We start from the raw sequence: 20429 nt of genomic DNA, 5'->3' as shown, positions 1-20429 counted from the left end.
AAAGTGATCTATTACAAAGCATTTTTTTTCTGCCAAGATAATTTTTTTGTCAAAGTTAAGATGTTCGACCAAGCTTTTAAAAAGAAAAAAAATATTTTTATAGAAGTAGAACAAAAGTACTTTTAGGAAAAAACATTATTTGATTATACATTTGATTAATCATGTTAGCTATCGGCAGCCATAAAACAGATTAGACCAAGTGAATATTTATACATAGAAGAAGTCAAAATCAGGACGAAGTGATGGAGAGTATAAAAATATCTTAGATAACTAATTTGAGTATTACGTAAATCGTGAGACATAAAATCAGGATGAAGTGATTTTTTGAATGAGAAGAAACGTGCACCATAGAAAAATATCAAACTAGACGAAGTAATTAACAAAGCCTTCTTCTATGGCTAACCTTCCCATCATCAATCTCCCACAATCCAAGCAAATATTAATATCCTTTACTAACTTATCTTCACACTTTTATCCCTACTCAAAGGTTCATTTTCAGCGGCAAATATTGAATAAGAACACCAAATCATATAATTATCGTCTCTTTTCTCGGAGAAGCTTTGTGGAATACGAAGAAGAAGACAATCTAAACTCAGAAAATTGTAGTTTCCAAGAAGCTGTCGCACTTTTCAATAGCAGAGATTATTACAGGTAGAGCTACCAAATGGAATTTTAAATTTGAACAGATTAAAATGGGACATATATTATGATTCAACTTGCTCAAAATTTATTTCGGTGGGTCAATATTATGATTCAACTTGCTCAAAATTTATTTCGGTGGGTCAATATTATGATTCAACTTGCTCAAAATTTACTTCGGTGGGTCAAATGAGGATTATAACCTAATCCGTCCAATATGACCCAACTTCTCCTCCTTTCTATTTTGCTTTATGCATAAAAAAATAAAAAAGGATTTTTTCATTCCTATACGCTATTGGAAACTTTATTATCCTAAATGTTCATGTTTAGTAAATTACCCTACCTACACAAATTTTGTTTACAAAATATTTACATTCCACCTTAAAAGGCTCTCAAACCATTATTAGTGCCTTCAATTAAGGGATTTAGTTACACCCTTTACCTTTTTCTTGGGAGTTGTCCTCGAGCTATCTCAGTTTTTTGTGGATGTCCTGTTTCCAAGTTCAACACAATTCTCCCAACATGCTAAAAAGATACATTATGCATGTCTAAAAAATGTTTATTTTCTTTTTAATGTTATGTGATAATAAATTTCAACAGAAAAATATATTCTCTTTCTTAAATTTTATAAAATTAAATACATAAGAATTTTCTATTTGTATGTTTAATGTGTTTCTTAGTGATCAATTTTAATATATAGTAGTAATAGATATATATAATCTTTATGAAAACTAAGACGTAATATCCTCTTAAAATAAATATATTATTCAAACTAATAATTGTGTAAGATTTTCATTTTCATAATATAGAAGGTGTAAGATTTTAATTTTAAAATATCACACATGTATAACCCTTTTGAATATTAGCTTGGACCTTTTCCATAAATCTAAACATTTTTTCTTGGCGGATATTAGGAAGAAGAATCGCAAACTGCAGATCCTTTATACTACCTAACTCTGAAATGTGAGATAAATCTGAGATTTTGTCAGTGTCGAGTCTTAGCTCGCCGGGTCTCTCATTCTCTCTTCCATGATCTTCAAGTCAATCAGTTGAGTATTGTTAAGAGTGTGATAAACAAGGAGAGAAAGGAGTAGAGCATGAGGCCGATGAATTTGGTGGCCAGAGATCGAATTGAGGCATTTGTTTCATTTTTCGTCACTCCCAACATGCTTAAACATATCTTGTATCTGATACAAATTTGTGCGGTAGAAGTTTTTCCTAAGGAAAAAATATTTCTGTTCAAGTCTTTAAAGATATCCAGTTAAATACAACTACAATACTATACAACTTAAATGCAAATTTTATACAGAATTTATACAATATTCTTTTGTATATTTTGTATCTGATTTATACATAGTATAAACAAATTTCATACAACTAATTATATATTATACAATTATCTAAAACTTATCTACAACTTTCACACATTATTTCTACCCAGTTAAATACAACTACAATAACGTACAAATTAAATACAAATTTTATACAAAATTTATACAATATATCTTTTGTATATTTTGTATCTGATTTATACATTGTTAAAACAAATTTCATACAACTAATTATATATTATACAACTTATCTACAATTTTCATATATTATTTCTACTCAGTTATATACAACTACAATATCATACAACTTAAATATAATTTTTATACAATATTGTTCAACTTTCATAAAATAATTAAATTTTATATATATATAAATATATAAACAACAGAATACAATTTTACTACAATTTCGTAAATATAATGTATATCATGTCTTCTTCTTCTTCTTCTTCTTCTTCTTCTTCTTCTTCTTCTTCTTCTTCTTCTTCTTCTTCTTCTTCTTCTTCTTCGAGTTTCAATCTGAAATTCAGCCAAAACCAAGTCTAATCTTCACCAAAACCCCTCAAAATTGAGATATAAACTCCAAACCATATTCCCAATTATTTGCAACAACACCCAATCCAAACAAATAATGATTTTTAAAAACCCAAATTCGAATTCAAAGCTTCAAAGCTTTTTAATGGCTGTCAATGGTGGAATTGCTGCTCTTTTTTTCTTTGCTTTACATTGCTGAAATTAGGATTGAGAGATAGAGAGAGACGTAGAGAGAATTCCCAATTCTTTGCAACAATATCCAATTCAAACAAATAATATTTTTTTGAAAACCCAAATTCGAATTCAAAACTTCAAAGCTTTTTAATGATTGTCAATGGTGGAATCGTGGATGGGTGCAAGATACGTGGGGGAGGAGAGTGGGATGTGGAGGGAGAAACGTGGGGGAGGAGAGTGGGATGTGGAGGGAGAAACGTGGGGGAGTGGAAGATACGTTAGAGTAATTTTAGGACACTAATTATTATCATTAATTCCCTTAAAATGTACATAAATGGTAATTGGGTATATAAAATATAATTATAGTAAAACTTGAATAGGGAGGGTAATATAGTTTCATATAGTGTATAGGAATGTAAAAATTCCTAAAAAAAGTGCCCACTAACTTGGTAAAAATTAAGGGGTTTTGACACAGTTACCCACAAAAATAAAACTATTTACCCTTGTCTACCCATTTGTTTTTCTACCCATAAACTAATTACATTTCCTACCCNCCCAATTCTTTGCAACAACATCCAATTCAAACAAATAATGTTTTTTGAAAACCCAAATTCGAATTCAAAGCTTCAAAGTTTTTAATGGTTGTTAATGGTGGAATCGTGGATGGGTGCAAGATACGTTTGGGAGGGGGTGGGATGTGGAGAGAGAAACGTGAGGGAGTGGAAGATACGTTAGAGTAATTTTAGGACACTAATTATTATCATTAATTCCCTTAAAATGTACATAAATAGTAATTTGGTATATAAAATGTAATTATAGTTAAACTTGAGTAGGGAGGGTAATATAATTTCATATATTGTATAGGAATGTAAAAATTCCAACAAAAAAAAAAGGAGAAAGTTAATGTATTTTTTCTTAAATTATTAACCTAAGTTTTTCCAAATTTACATAATTCTCCATTTCCAAATTTTATTTTATATGTTTGGGTTTGGATTGGATTTTGACCCCCCGAGTTATACTATTTAGACCCGATAATTTGTACTATGAGTTTTTTTAACATTATCTGCATCATCGGTTTTTCAGACCACTCTTTAAATTTTGTCTCTAATTAAATCAATGGGTTAAATTTTGCATTTTTTCCAGATAAATTTAGTAAAGGGGAGACTTAATTAAGATAGTGGCTTCAAAATAGGGCATTTGTGCAAATGCCTAGTCAATTAAACAAATGGATCATGATCCAAACCAACCTGTTTAAATTTGGAAAAATTACATTACAGATGTCATGACGTTCTTGAAGCCCTTTGGAAGGAATCCCAAGAGCCAATTCGAACTCTACTTCATGGAATTCTTCAATGTGCAGTTGGATTCCATCACCTTTTCAACCAAAATCACAAAGGAGCTATGATGGAATTGGGAGAAGGCCTATGTAAGCTTAGAAAATTTAATTTTGAAAATGGACCATTTTATGAGTTTGAAAAAGAAATTTCACAAGTTTTGGATTTCATATATAGAACACAACTAGAACTTGCTGCATGTGGTGATGATATTTGTGTAACTCTTGATCAATCAGAAAGATCATATCAACTTCTTGGTGGCTATGCAGCAGGCCAAAAAATTTATAACTTGGAAAATGACCAAGATGATCTTTACCTTGTTTTTTCTGGAAGATATCATGGAAATAATACAGAAAATCCCAGGATAAAACTTCCAACAATTGATGCTTCTCAAGGAAATTTGAAGGAGTTAGAGTATACTTGACAATAGTGGTAGACGCAGGATTTTGTATCGACCTATTATTACAGTTAAGTTATTAAATGAGTTTGGAGGATTTTAAGATTTTGCTTTATGTCGTTAATTGATTTTTTTTTCTTTTCATTATTTTCAGTAGTGTTTGTCTAATATACATCTGTACAGCAAGGACAGCTTGGTGTATTAAGCTCTCGCTATGCGCGGGATCCCGGGAAGAGCCGGACCACAAGGGTCTATTATATGCAGATTTATACAGCATTATTGTTTTTCCAAAAATTTTATTTACGTATGTTTAGTGAATTTGACTTCTCTTGTGGATTCGCCACTATTTACAACTAGGGTAGGGGTGTATAAAGAAAATCGATAAATAGTATCAAAGTGATAGTTCGAGTTAAACCAGGAAAAACCCAATCAATGGTTCGATTTTAACTAAAAAAAGTCAAATCAAAATCAAACCAACCTGACCTTATATGTACACTATTTTTAAAAATATTTATTGTAATATAATATATAAATATCTCTTAAACTTTTTCATAATTTTTGTCTTTTAATATATTGTTTTAGACTTAGACTTAGAATTTTTGAATGATTCAACAAGTTTTATACGTTATAGATTTTAGTAACTCAAAATAAAGTTTAAACCAAAACCAAATTAATAGTAATGCTAACAAAAGAAATTCAACCCAATAGTGTACGTTTGTTTTCATCATGCCATTTCATTATCTTTGTTGTTTAATATTTTGATACAATGCATGACTTATAATTTTCTTAGGAAACACCTTATCTAGTTGTACTTGTATTTTAATAGGACTAAAGAAATATTTGAAGCACAAGTTATATGTCTTGTGCTATGAATTTACAGAAAAAAATCCAAAACCACAAAAAAAAAATCGGTAAAACTGAGAAAAATCGAACTTGAAAACTCCGATTTTTGTTGGTTTGGCTTATAAATTTAAAAACCCGACACAATTAATTTAGTTTGGTACTTGAAAAATCCGAACCAAGCCGACCTAAATACACCTCTATTGACAACCATGTTACATATATGTGTGTGTATCCTTCTCTTTATTCTTTGATTTTCTGTTAAACATTTTGGTTTATATCTTGTTTTATAATTTAACATTTAATTTGGAACTCGGATATCATTATATATTCTTTCTCATTAATTTGCCCGAGTTAAATACAGAATTCAAGAAGCGAATATCGTCAATTTTTTCTTCTTTTTTTTTTGGACTAACCCTGTTCAACACTAAAACGGAGAAGAGTTACTGCGCAACTTCATAAAACAATTCCAAAACTCATCAAAGTCTTCTAATCCGTTTCGTGTAGCCAAACCTTTGGGTGATTAGAAATGCCTTTTTTTAACTTAATTAATAATTTTCTCATCATGCATATTTATATTATTAATCTATTTCAAAATGTTTTCCTTTTCTGGAAGTTATTAGGAAAAGTTAAATCCGTTATCGGTTAGGATTAAGGTTATTGACATGTCTATATATATTAAAGTGATTAGTTTTTTTTTTCATTCTTCTTACGCTGTTTGTTCAATCAAATTTTAGATATGGAGAGTAGTAATTATCTACCGTGGTTGTCACCTTTATTAAATACTGATTTTTATAAACCCCATAACCACTGTGAGGCACATAATAATCAGTATTGTACCCGTTTTTGTAAGAACTGCAGAAGCAAACCTCTTTGTGAATTATGTTGGAAGGTTTCTTGGCACGAAGGTCACCAACTTTTGCAGGTAAGTTTTTCACCAATAAATAAAAGTTTTTTCTTTTATTTTAAATGAGTATCTTTTGTTGAACTGTGTTACCATCTTAATGTCGAGTTTTTTTTTTTTCTGCTTTCGGCATTTTGAACTGAAAACCTGCCTAGTTAATGATAGTTTTGTTTGTCAATGCAGATATTTAAAGTTTCTGAGAAAGCATCAGTGCGAAAAGTAGATATAGAAAAGGAGGTGGACATTCAACCCTATATAATAAACAATCATAAGGTTATGCTGCTGAAACCAAAAGAAGGAAATGGCGGAAATCCCAAGTGTTTTTCATGCCAAGGGAGAATAAAGGACGAAGAATATCTATATTGCTCGATTGCTTGTAAAGTAAGAAGCAAGAGAATTAATTTCCCCTGTAATGCCAAAACTGTTAAAGCTGAATGCTTAGCTCCGAGTTATAGTCTAAGAAAAAGACCAAGAAAGAGAACGCCTCGGAGATCGCCTTTATTATAAGAAAGAAAAAAAAAAAATGATGTATTTGTGTGTTACAACCAGTTAGCGCAGGTATGCATACTATAAGCTATGGATTCAGACGAACTCAATAGCTTCGGCTTAAGCTTAGTCGATTTATTAAGAAATCTATGTAAATATTAAATTTTGAGTCTTGTAATTCAAATGGTCAATGAGTTCAATAGCATCCCAAACCAATAAAGTTTAAATCTTGAATTTACCTCTAAGTCAATGTATTTTACTGATTGCGTGCTAATTTTGCAGACGCAACAGCACTTCTTCGTCTTGTCAACTATAAATAGATTTCATGAGCATCTAATATGATTCCGTGATCTTAGAGTATTTTAATGTCTACACAATATTATAATATTTGAACCTTTTTTTTTCCTATGTCAAACATCCGCATTAGGGTCCTGACCAACTAAATTCGCACAACATAAGAACCAGTAAAGGAAAAAGACTAAAATACCAGAAGTTTTTTCATTTACGGGGCTTGAACCTAAAACCTCGAAAGATTCTATCCATGTCACCATAACCCATGGTGATAGCAATATTTGAAGTTAAAACCGAAGAAGAGTTGCTTGGACCTTTTTCTTCTGCATGGAAGGCAATGGGAGTATAATCGATTGTTACCATTGATTAACCAAATTCAAGCTACTGTATATCCTAGAGTGAATCGGATTTACACTTGCAATTGATAGTTGATACCATATTAACACTGGAAATTTGGCTGAAAACAACAACCCTCACATATTGAGATATATAATATGCAATTACTAATTGGAACTAAACTTCCAATTAATATTAAGCCCAAACATTTGCAGTCATGGAAGTCTAGAAGACCACCTTAATAGTGGCATGAAATGATTCAGAGCTGGAGCTCAACGATATCATGATATACAGCAACTTCTTTTTTTTCTTTCTTGTTCACTATATACAGCAACTTTTACTATTCAGAGTGATCTATTCCAAGTATATCAAACAACAGACTGCAGATTTCTAAGCATAGAGAAAGGCACATCTTCTTAATTTTGCATGGGCAACCCGATGCACAAAGCATCCCACATTCAGACAGGATCAGGGGAAGGATCAGGGGAAGGGTCGCACCCCAAAGGGTGTGATGTAATCAGCCTACCCTGATGCAAGCATCAGTGGCTGATTCCACGACTCGAATTTGTGACCTATAGGTCACATAGAGAAACTTTACCGTTGTTCCAAGGTTCCCTTCCCTTCTGAATTTTGCATGCAATTTCCAAATTACCGAACATAGAGAAACTTTACCGTTGTTCCAAGGCTCCCCTTCCCTTCTGAATTTTGCATGCAATTTCCAAATTACCGACCAACCGAAAAAAGTAAAGGGAAATAAGTCTGGTAACAAGGGATATGTGTTCTCTACAGAACAAAACCTTCTAATAGACATTAATAAAAATTCATAACATAGTTAATATGGACAGACTGAATTTACCGATACCTTCATAGGAAAGAGGCTGTGAAATGTTTGACATTACACTGTCATTAGTGTTGTAGGGTAGCAAAGAAGCCAATTAGCAAATACTTTTCTATGGTTCGTTATCTTCCATTTCATGATAGACTGCCTGTACTAGGAGATATCCACTATGAACAGAACGTGCAATATGCCTCAGATAAGTTTTTCAGCCAATGGGGCCTTGTATTCATGTTAGATCCTAAAAAAAAAGATAATATTTGGAGGATCTAACACGGTGCGACGACATTTTTAAGGAGGCGAGCAACATAGTGTCCATTACATAATTAAAATAGACATACCTATAAATAACTCCAGCACTTCCCCATCAACAAGAAATAAATTACCCGGTACGCTAAAAAATGAAAAGTTACACTTCTAGTCCATCTCGGTCAATAAAGCAGATACATGATAGTTGGAAATATTACTGCTAAAATCATCACAATGAATGGATTCACTCTGTAAATTGTAAACTGAAGAGTCCCCACCCCCACCCCCACCCCACCCCCCTGTCCCTTAAACATGCCAATTCTGGAGAGAGACTTTGGATTACCACAGCTAATATGCATAGAGTAGTCTAGGAAAGTGGCATTAGAAAGGCTATTTACAGTGGAAGTTTGGGAGATGGTTATGAAAGGTTTTGCATGCCAGCTCCTGCCTATTTTAATGCAAAAGCGAAGATGAAGTTTGTCCAAATAGGGATGATTAAGAAGACACCCTAGAAAAATAATGAAATGAAAATAGACATTTAAAGAGAACACTCGGGTATGGTAAACAAAACAAAAAAGTGAAGTCTTTCCCTCGAGGAACATGATTAGTGAAAATTCATATAGCCGGTCCCAATTTGTTTGGAACAAAGGTGAAGTTGCTGCAGTTTCTGCAATTAGTTGTCACTTGCTGTATAATACTTCTAACTTTCTGCTAACCATTGTTCATTTCAATAGTATGTTAACTTATTCTTATTCTTTTACAATTATTAATATGCAAGACAGCAAATAATCAATATAGTTGATTCATTGTTCAAAGAAAGACGCAAACTCAACCAGCAGCAAGATTACACAACCAAGGGCGCGCTCTTAATCCACACGATTAACATTAAATGATAGGAATATCTAAAGCTTCATAATAGGAATGTCTATGCAGTGTGGTGCAATTTTTATACTCATAATCATAGCTTATTATATCAAGACTAATTATGAATATAGCTAGACATTTTCTCAAGACACAAACCATGGTTTAATCCATGTCAGCCAAAATGATTAAACAGAACCTTGTGTCACTTGATACTTTCTTGGCAAATTATCATTATACAGGTGTGTCTAACGTTCTACATCCAATTATCAAATGATTATTGATCTGTTTTATAGTTGCAATTAGTTGTGTCCTACTTGGTTTTTTATTAAAACATGGTTATGCGCATTTTTGTTATCTAAGAGGTACGTTGTACCTAACATATATATATCAGACAGCAGAGTAGATTTTAACTAAATTTTCATTAACCTTCACGGTCAGAACTTACAGTTGTCTGTTGGTAGTTGGTAATAAGGGTCTGTGGACCCCTTAGAAAGAAGCTACTGGAGCTGTTCTCTATAGCATGCGGAGGCATCTCCGATACCTCCTTTGACCTACCTACAAGGGGAAGATTGGAGAGATGGTCACCCCAGATATCATAAATAAACTTTTCCTCCAACCCCATCTTTTCATCAGTTTTAACTGCCACCTGATTTTGAGGTTTAGATCCAGGAGCTCGCAGATGTGGAGCAATTATAGAACTTGAAGCCAATAGTGGTTGACGACACATCAAGCGAGGAGCAGATTTATCAGCAGAAGGGAAGGTTGCTGAAGGCAACAGAGCAGGTTTGCTAGCTAATTTCTTTGGTGCAGCAGGCTTCTCTTGACGAGGAAAACAAGCATTTTTGCCACCATATGTTACTGTCGCCTTTGTCTCAGGTACATTCTTCTGACATGCAAATGCGGAGTGAGTACTCTTTTTACATTGATCGTTACCAACATCAGCAAAGGGATTGCTGAGCTTAGCAGATCTATCCACATCAGTAGACTGTGGAGATGGCCGGCTAGGTGTTGAACTTGAGGTAGGAGACAAGGGTGACGATGGTGTAGAATTGCCACTATGACTACTTGAAACTTCAAAAACTCCAGCCAAAGCAGTTGCAGAATTCTTTTTCTTCTTTCGCCGCCTCGCTTTCTCTTTTCCAATTTTGACAGTGAGATTACTGCTTTTGGAGGTTGCATTTGTATCAGCGCTCTGAATTGCTATAGACTTCGTAGAAGTTGACACTTCCAATCCCTTTTGGGTATTTGATAAACAGTTATATCCTGCACAATGATTCAGATTGTGATCAGTTACACCTTGATTTTCGGAGGCAGCTTGACTATCTTCAGATGTACCAAAACTTTCCAACAACAGTGCTTCACCTTCCCCAATTGATCTAAGCAAACCGTTCAATTTAGAGAAGACGAACTTGCCACTCTGTTTGTCACTGGGATGCATGCAAGACAATTTTCCAGCATGATCTGCAGATGCAATATAGCTTTTACCACTCTTGGGCAAGCACTCATGGGAGCCAAAGGCCACGAATTGGGGTATGATGCACCAAAGAACCAGAAAGAATAAAGAAGCTAGGAGAAGAATTGTGAACAGCAATTTTTTCACCTTCATCCAGAACAAAGACTTCTTGCAGAAATGAAGCACACAGATAGGAAGACTAGCTTTCATAGGTATAACAAGAATGCCAGTTGCCAAAGTCAGTTCAAGATCTCTCTGTATAGTGGCAACGGAAAAATCAGTATGATATGATATAACAAGCTTTATAGACTCCTCAGGTTCAAGAGAAAAGCCTTTACAACCATTTATTACAAACCCATCTGTTCCACACTTTGTTCCAGAGATTTCAATTTTTTTGACCTCCAGGGGAAAGTCACCCACGTTCTTTGCGCGAAGCTCTTTTGATAATGACAAAGAACACGCATGAGAATTATCCTTCATGTTATATAACACACTCGAAGAAGAGAGATTAAGAGGGGTTGGCATGTTTAATTTGAAGTCCAGGTTCTGTACAGGTTCAAACTCATCAAGCAAGACCAAAGAAAGCAACCCTCCAGATCCTCTGAGAGTTAACCACTCCACGCCAGTAAGATTGTTCCTGACCAAAGCTGAACTTTTCCACTGACATCGAGCTGCAGGTTGAAATAAAATGGGACCAAATGATGCTCTACCAAAAGGGTGAAGAAGAGCTTCAGTTACTGCATTCTCAGCTAGCGAAAACCCATATCTCCTAGGAGCAATAGAATAATTGCCAACTATTCTACTGGATAGAGAGGGCTGCAAATGGCTTCCTGAAGTCTTGCACTCATCAATAATTTCCCAGGAGTTCAGAACAAGCTGAACCAAGATTGGTTTTTGACTTGGGTTTTTTACTGTGATCCATTGAGAGTGATGACTTCCGACCTGAATCACTGGAAACACAATTTCACTTTCATCCAGTACAGACATGCCATTTGCAGTAGCTTGAGATTTCCAGTTCCTCAATACCAACTCATCTGCCACTGTTGTATCCACGGCCTACATGTTAAATGGATAAACATATCAACAATCAAGAGCTAATTATATATACAACTGTACTAAATGAAGGCGGCATACGACTAATACCATAATGACTGCAATCTCAACTACAAGTACATTCAGATAAACCATGGACAGAATTGGAGTTGTTTGAAAAAGCTTAAAAAGTGAAGTTTTACATGAAATAAATTCGGGTCAGAACTACAACTCCGCTGACATAGTAAAGACAGCTCATTATGCACAGTCCCAGCATTACTGCTAAATTCAGTGGGAGTAGTTACACTGATTCAAGCATAAGAAATCAATGAATAGCTTTTGATAATCATTACGGGCATATTTGCAGAAGAATTTCTTCCCTATTACGTATTTTTTAAAAACGCAAAGCGATAATAGAACTTTGCCAGAGGGGGAGAAAATTGTATCCAGCAACTTGAAATACGAACAGAACACACACAGTTCTTTTTCCACAAAAGTCCCTAATCAAATTGCGTAAAGACCAATCCAAAGTCAGAACAAAATTTACATCCTTGTGAATGAGAAAGTGGGTTCCAGTCCAAAAACAGAGATTGGAAACCAAGGTTATGGGCAAGGAAGCCTCTAGATGCAAGGAACAACCATGCCAATTTACATGAAACTAGTGTTTCTGATGGATTAATTTTAACACGCATATATCCTACTATAGATTAGGCAGAAAAACTGAGTCCCTGAATTATACTTTTTTTGAAGAGGCAAGCCCCTGAATTATACTTGATTTGGTATTGCATGGCTCCACCTTTCATATGTTACAGGTTATGCTGATAATCAAGGACTTCTATTCTACATACACAGATAATTTTAAGGACTTAGTTTGAGTTTCTTGCTACAGAATTTTCAGATGAAAACATCAATATAAATTCCAGTTGCCAGCAAAAAAACATCAAATAGGAAAAACACATATAAACTTAGATCTTTAACTCTTAAGAATTTGAACCCTGAAACTTCTAGAAGCTTGACAAATTATTTTTACTCATTTAAGTGTTTAAAAAATCCCCTGAAAAAGAGATGTTACACCCACAAAATTAGAGAGATAATAAAAACCAATGTCAGAATTCCAATACCTTGATTTCTGATGGTGAATGCATGCTGCTGCTGGAAGACATTGTTCTTGAATTTCCAAGTTCTACCTCGTCAGAGTATTCTCCATGACCAATAGAAGAGTCAAATTTACCTCCTGAACAAAGGCTTACTACATCCCAGCAAGCAACTTCAATGTCAGAAGTTCTCGAATCATTAGTTGTTATTAGCAATTTACAGTTCATGCTCCTCTCATAAGCTTGCAGCAGAGGATCAAGCAACTCAACAGCTGGGGGAGTGTAAGTGACAACAGCCACCTGCGTAACAGTGCTTGGAAAGAGTAGCAATCCCTCAACATATCTGATCCGAAAATGCTTGGTGTTTTCTCCAGTCTCACTTATCCTGACAATGCTCAATATATAAGGAGAATTATTTCTCACTGACAGAGCTACAAAACTAGTGCCATCAGCAGCACATGGTCCTACTATCTCAAAAGACAGAGAAAGTGGATCTGTGAGCTCACTAAAAGCTGAAGTCTTGTCCAGTTCTGCTTTGAGAGGAATAACAACTGTATCAGCTTTACCTTTGGAAGAGCTAAGCAACTGCAGAGAAAAGGCACCAAATATCTCACCCCCAGTATGACTAGGGAAATCTAATTCTATGATGGTCTCAGTTTTCTGAGGATCAATTTCCCAATTTCTATGGGGTTTAATTGCAATTAGAGGAATACCAACCTCACTACCCTTGATATCCAACCACTCCTTAACACCGAGCAAGCTGAAACTACTGTTTGAATCTTCACCTCTACTTACATTACAAATTGCCTTTGCATAACGGGTATTATCTCCCGAAGAAACAGAAGTCCAAATAGTTACCTTCTCCACATAGAGGGCTTCATTGTAAGGATTATACAATGAAATATTCTCACTCTGCCTTCCACCAGAGGAAATATCAAGACCGACTAAAGGCTGTATGCGATATGGGGATTCAACAGCAAAACCCTTCGCCTGAACAAAGAAACCACCAGAGCTTGTCTGCAAAACAAATTGCGCTGAAGAGAGACCCAACCATGTAGGCAAAAACACAAAACAAATTGACGCAGTTTCACCAGGTGCCAACAACGTTTCACTGAAATTGCAAGGGTAAAACTGAGAATTGGTTCCATAAGGTTCAAATATAGTCAGTGTGCTGTCCCTGCGAGTATTTTTAACAGTAAGAAAAGCTAATGAAGGACGATATAAATACTTCTCCCCCCAGTCCAGCACAGGGGGATTGATTTCTACATGAGGGGAAGAACCACCCAAAAACTTGAACCTGGTTGTCTCGTCTTCCCCTTTTGGTTTCAAATTTTGATGTTTATCATCAGACAAAGGTCCTCCACCAAAAGAAACACCATTTTCTCTATTCCTTCTTATACAACCACAAGGCAATTCGCCGTAACACTCCTGGTAACTCAGATAGCAAGAAATTGTTCTTCCACCCAAGAACTTGAAAATACAAGAATCAGACGACCTACTAATATTTGTATTCTCTTCATCTGATCCTACAGGGAAAGCAACATCGGATTGAACCCCAGAAACTTCTTCGACTTGTGATTGCGCATTCTTCTCTTCAGACAAAAAACCACGCAATCTTGGAGGAAAGCAAAATAAGTCAGTATGTGAACACTCGCTATCAGGACTTTGGCGAGGGACGGGATTCTCGAGAACGAATCCGGGTGACAAATCACCAGTAAAGTCATCCTCGAACTCAGAATCGTCATTGGCTCTGTAGGACATAAATGTATCATAGTCTGCTTGATTTTGCATTCCCTTCATTGAACATGGTTCACCTTTGGCCAGAATAACGATGATATGGAACAGAACCATCAAAAAACAAAATGCCTCACCATGGTGAAATACTCTCCTGAAGAAATTACTAATACAGATTAATAGCTGACTAAGAACATAGAACATAAAACATCATCCACACGAAAAAAGACAAACTTTAGACAGCAATTTGGCAGGTCAGAGGTAAACACACGTTCCTAGGAATATTCCATAATCACAAGCACAACATCAACAACAGTAAGAACATGAACAACACCTCAATCCCAAACTAGGAGTCTACTATTTAAAAGAAAAAAAAACTACTTTGGGAATGAAAAGAATAGCATAAGAGAAAATCAAACAATAAAAATAGAAAACATAGTGGCCTAGGGTCAATGAAGTGGGAGAACCATAAGGTCCCAGGTTCAAATCCTAGCATAGACAACAAAATACTAGGTGATTTATTCCCATCCGCCTAAACCTTGGTAGGGAGAGTTACCCGGTACCTATACTGGTTGGAGGTTGCAGGTGCAACGATCGAACTTGTGCCTCAATCACCTCCGTCAAAAAATGAAAACAACGTTTCCCATACAAAAGACTACAAAACGCTGATGATACGAGCAAATGCCTCACATTTCAGTTGCCTTATTAAATACACAAGTAAAACAATTGCTCCTAAAATAGTAATAGTAGCTAATTAAGTAAATGTAGGCAAAGAAAGCTCGCAAAATTGCTATATATACGAAAGATCTCATCAATCTTATTCATTCATATGTTTTAGATGTTCATTCATTAACCAAACTTACATAAATAGGCAATCAAATCTCCAAAATAAGAAGAAAAACAAATTACACTCTAAAAATGAAAACATTAACATGAAAAAGTAACATAGGGCAAACATAATCGGCCGAACGGAAAATAAAGGGGCAAGGAGTTACCCGCGGCGGAACATGTTAAAGAGCTGATGTGGAGCTTCAATCATTAGGGTTTGAGGATCTATTGATGGGGAGAGAAAAAGAACATGAGAGAAATCTTTTTGCTTGTTTCTGATGATTCTTTTATGGTGGCTAGGGCTTTATAGTTTTTATCGATTGGATTTTAGGCCCAAAAACAAAGTCTATTGGAGTATAAAGAAAACATTAATGACAACTCAATCCAAACTAGTAGGAGTCTACTATTTCCCAAAAAAAAAAGGCACCAATTTTGGGAATGAAAAGAAGATATATGGGACAATCTAATAATAAAAATAGAAAACATATAAAGATGACGATTTACAATGTCTCCCATGCAAGGTGTGATCTGGTGGTCAATGAAGTGGGACGATAACCATGAGGTCTCAGGTTCAAATCCCAGCGGCGATAAAAAACTAGGTGATTTCTTTCCATCTGTCTAAGCCTTGATGCACAGAGTTACCGGGTGCATGTGCTGGTGGGAGATAGTAGGTACCATTTGTAATAGTCGAGGTGTACACAAGCTGGCTCTGAGACCTTCGTCATAGAACAAAGTTTAAGTTCTATGTGTGAAAAAAGTATCTACATAATCAAGTTACTAGTTAAATAATTACAAGTACATTTCTTCATAAACATTAATTCACATTTCACAATGTAGTAAAAATGATAACTAACCTATTATATCACAAGTTAATATTCAGTTGAAGTGTAAAAACACTTTTTTTTATTGTCGGCGAATATTACTTGAATCTTTAAAAAATAACATTTTCCGCACAAAAAACTACAAAACACTAATGATACGAGATAATGTTTCATACTTCAGTTGTCTTATTAAATATACAAGTAAAACAATTGCTCCTATAGTAGTACAACAACGACAACAACAACAACAAACCTAGTATTTTCCCACAAAGTAGGGTCTGGGGAGGGTAAGATATACGCAGCCTTACCCCTACCCCTGGAAGGGCAGAGAGATTGTTTCCAATAGACCCACGGCAATTGCTCCTATAGTAGTAATAGTAGTTAATTAAGTAAATAAAGTATTTTATTCGTTCATAGCTTTTGCATATTCATTCATTAACCAAACATACACAACTATTACATGGGCGGTAGCACTGTAATGGCGGAGCCAGGATTTCCACCTAGTGGATTCAGCAAAATAAAAAAGTAAACACGAGAAAAAATAAAGGGGATTCAACACCTAATATATATACATAAAAAGATTTTTGACCTTATATATGCAGACTAATTTTCCGGCGAAGGTGGTTCGATTGAACCCTCTTCTGCTACCCTACCTCCGCCCATTATCAAGTACGCGGCGTAATAGTCGAAGTATGCACAAGCTGGCCCAGATACTTCGGTCAATAAAAAAAATATTTTTCCATACAAAAACTACAAAACGCTAATAATACGAGCTAAAGCCTCATACTTCAGCTGTCTTATTAAATACACAAGTAAAACAATTGCTCCTAAAGTAGTAATAGTAGTTAATTAAGTAAATGAAGTAAAACAAAGCTCGAAACACAATCTTATATATTCATAGCTTTTGCATGTTCATTAATTAACCAAAACATACAATAAATAAGCATTCAGAGCTCCAAAATGATAAAAATAACATATTACGCACTAAAAGTAATAATCGAACAAATAGAAAATAAAGCGGCGGCGAGGAGTTACCGGCGGCGGGAGATGTTAAAGAGCTGATGTGGAGCTCCGATCATTATTAGGGTTTGAGAATCCATTGACGAGAAGAGAAAAAAAAAATTGAGTGGAAAAAAAAATTTTGATAATTTGTGATGGTGGCTAGGGCTTTGTAAATTTTTTACCGATTGGATTTTCGGGCCCAAAAATAAAAAAGAAGATAGTGAGTATATTGTAGCAGAAAGAAAAACAACAGAAGCAGGGACAGGGTACACCTGATAACAACCCCCCCCCCCCCCCCCTCGAGAATGAATGGCCTCGAAGAACGAACGAGGAGCAAAAAAAAACTGAAAAAACTGAGAAAATGACTCTTCAAGGAACAAAATTACTTAACTACCCACAGCTAAAGAATAATTTCTATTTCTATTACTATTTCCTTTTTAGTGGAATGATATCATCACGGGCAAATTACACGGCCGGTTGACCAAAAATAAATATATTAGCTAAGTAAGTATGCAAAAATATATAGTAATTATGTATAAATTATATAAAATATATTTTATCGGCTATTATTTCTTGGAGCTGTTATGCACTATAATTTTTTTTATCACATTAATCACTATGAATAATTAGAATCCAGCTATCTAAAATTAGAGATCTCGAATTCGAGAATGTGATGCAAAACTTCTTTCTTAGAGAGTATTTTATCCCATAGAGAGCTTATCTAATGTGAATTTGAATCATCGGACCAGTAGCATTTGGATACAGAATGTTAGACCAAAGACAAAAAGAATAATATTTTTAAATATTTAAAAGTAATTTATTTAAATTTCTTATTTATTACTATTAATAACATATTTTTATAGCCACATAATTGTTCTCACGTATTTAAGCCAACAATTTTTATGCAGTCTTTTATTTCTTAAACTTTTATGAAGTCAAACAAGACCACATAAAATTGTACGGAAAAAGTAGTTTTTTCGTTTTGACATCAAAATTTATATTTTAAGAATTACACGTGATAATATTTATAATTAAGCAATTAAAAATAAGTCAAAAATCATATTTTATCTGTCTTTCAAATAATAATGCTACCATTACAGGTAATACACGAAGGCTAATGACGATTCTTCAGAAATGTTATGCACTAAGCAGTAAGGCGTTGAAAGGAATATTGAAGACATTTTTTTCATTCGATGAATTACTCCCTTCGTCCTAAAGATGATGGATTGACATCACTATAAGTGAATTTGGATATTAAATTTTACGTTTTTGAAAGTTTTAAATTTTAAAGTACACAAAAATATGTAAATTTAGTTGAACAATCGTAACTCAAGAAAACAAATTGTGAATCTTAGTGGGCTTTTGGACATAAGAATTGTAAAATTTCAAAAAAAAAAAAAGTGAAAATGATATTTGAAAATTAGAGTTGTGTTTGGACATGAATATAATTTTGGGTTGTTTTTGAAGTTTTGTGAGTGATCTGATTGAAAGTTTTGAAAAGTAGCTTTTTGGAGTTTTTCAAATTTTCGAAAAAATTTCAGAATTAATCTTCAAGTGAAAATTGAAAATTTTATGGCCGAACACCAATTTCGAAAAAAAAAGTGAAAAAATTTCGAAAAAATAAAAAAATTCTTATGTCCAAACGGGATCTTAAAGTAATAATACAAACAATGCTTCACTTTCTTTTTTTTTAAAAAGGCACGTAAAGGCGAAATTTTCATATATAGTATTTACACAAAAGCATATTAATTTATTATTATTATAAATTCAAAATAAAAATTATATATATTTGTTAATATAATTTGATAATATATCTAAGTTATACACATATATATTTGTCTGGTATTTATTAATTTTTAATATAAATATCAAATGCGTATTGAAGCGTGAGTCTATAGGCCCCGTTTGGCCATGAGTTTTGCCAAAATAAATTTGAGATTTATTTTCAAAACTCGTGTTTGGCCATAATTTTGCCCATATTTTGGCCAAATCCCAAATTGCAAATTTCAAATCCCAAAATCAGCTATTGAGCTGAATTTGGGCCAAAATCTCAAAACTTGGGAATTATATACATGTTTTTCCAAAATAAAGTTGAAAAATATGTTTTGAAAATGTATGTCCAAACACATTTTCATCTTCAAATAAAATTTTACCCAAATCAGATTTTTCAAAATAAATTTGGGATCTATGGCCAAACGCTAACTTAAAAAGATTCGTGCCCCTTTGATGTACGGCTACTTTGAGGAAACGGTTAAGTGACAACTGTGCCTAGGGGCCCCAAATATGTGTCGAGTCTCCAGCACCATATAGCGGCGTTCAACATTTTGAAGGGCAATGAAAATGTCCTAGTCACTAACTTTTCGAGGGAAAATGGGAAAAATAATATAGCTACCCTTCTCAGAATAAAATAGAGTTGTTGGTATGGGCCGGGCCAGGTTATCCCAGCTTAATTCACGTGAGCTTCGGCAATTGACGGGTTGGGTTGGATGGTAAACCCACCTCAGTCCTATGTAGGCCGTGGGTTCCCATGGGTCGGTCCCATCATTTTTTAAAATATAATTTTATATTTTTTTCTTTAAATTCTAACCTAAAAAAGATAAACATTCAAAAGTTATAAAATATTTTATTGGAAACATTTTACAAAACTTAATAACTTTTTATATTGTTCCAATATATAACAATAAACACTAAAAAAGTAAAAGACACGACTATATTTCATTCACTAAAATCAAAACTCAAAACAAACTATTCAATAGAACGTCCATGACGCTTTTTGGATATCCAACACATCATCTTCATCAAACACATTTGAATCCGCTTGTGACAAGATTGTCTTAACATCTTCACTTTCATCTACTTTTACAATTCATATGCAATATTAATTAGTTAAATATTAAGAATGATAAAATTTTAAATACTATTCAAATTCACATAAAAAAATATTACCAGTTTGAGTTTGGGAAAAGTCGTATAGCCAATTTCGAATAGTAACAATTGTTTGGACATTTTCATGACGTATGCAATTTCTTTACTTTGTCAGAACACGCACTCCCCCCCCCCCACCCCCCCAACCCCAATGCTAAATGTTGATTCCGATGCTACAGTAGTAATAGGAATACTAAGTGCATCACGTGCCGTCACTGGAAGATCGAGATATTTTCTAAAATAGTCCTTCCAATACATGACAACATCCTTCTCTTGAAACTTTTCAAGATTAAGCTCTAGTTCCTCTAAATAAAGATTTAATTTTG

The 20429-nt window shown here is 34.2% G+C and overlaps 2 protein-coding genes across 6 annotated transcripts; one reads left to right on the top strand and one right to left on the bottom strand.

The window, feature by feature from the left end:
- The first annotated feature begins 299 nt into the window (after window positions 1-299).
- LOC109207729 lies at window positions 300-4672 on the top strand. The gene is made up of 2 exons (XM_019370713.1): window positions 300-651; window positions 3956-4672. Exons 1-2 carry the CDS (start codon window positions 395-397, stop codon window positions 4434-4436), a joined length of 738 nt encoding a protein of 245 aa, XP_019226258.1. The 5' UTR covers window positions 300-394; the 3' UTR covers window positions 4437-4672.
- A 4942-nt stretch (window positions 4673-9614) lies between these two features.
- Window positions 9615-17458, bottom strand: LOC109207728. 5 transcript variants are annotated; one of them, XM_019370712.1, is made up of 5 exons: window positions 17212-17458; window positions 15860-16071; window positions 12821-14681; window positions 10577-11723; window positions 9615-10477 (listed from the first exon to the last, which is right to left on the bottom strand). In XM_019370712.1, exons 2-5 carry the CDS (start codon window positions 15967-15969, stop codon window positions 9636-9638), a joined length of 3960 nt encoding a protein of 1319 aa, XP_019226257.1. In that variant the 5' UTR covers window positions 15970-16071; window positions 17212-17458; the 3' UTR covers window positions 9615-9635. The 5 variants fall into 5 exon arrangements, with proteins under 5 accessions (XP_019226257.1, XP_019226253.1, XP_019226255.1 ...); XM_019370708.1 differs by having other exon boundaries at window positions 9615-11723; XM_019370710.1 differs by lacking the exon at window positions 15860-16071 and having other exon boundaries at window positions 9615-11723.
- Between the last annotated feature and the right edge of the window lie 2971 nt (window positions 17459-20429).

The sequence above is a fragment of the Nicotiana attenuata genome, unplaced genomic scaffold (assembly GCF_001879085.1).
Source record: "Nicotiana attenuata strain UT unplaced genomic scaffold, NIATTr2, whole genome shotgun sequence".
Taxonomy (NCBI): domain Eukaryota; kingdom Viridiplantae; phylum Streptophyta; class Magnoliopsida; order Solanales; family Solanaceae; genus Nicotiana; species Nicotiana attenuata.
The sequence above is the reverse complement of the archived record's forward strand: the minus strand, read 5'-3'. Positions and strand labels throughout refer to the sequence as shown.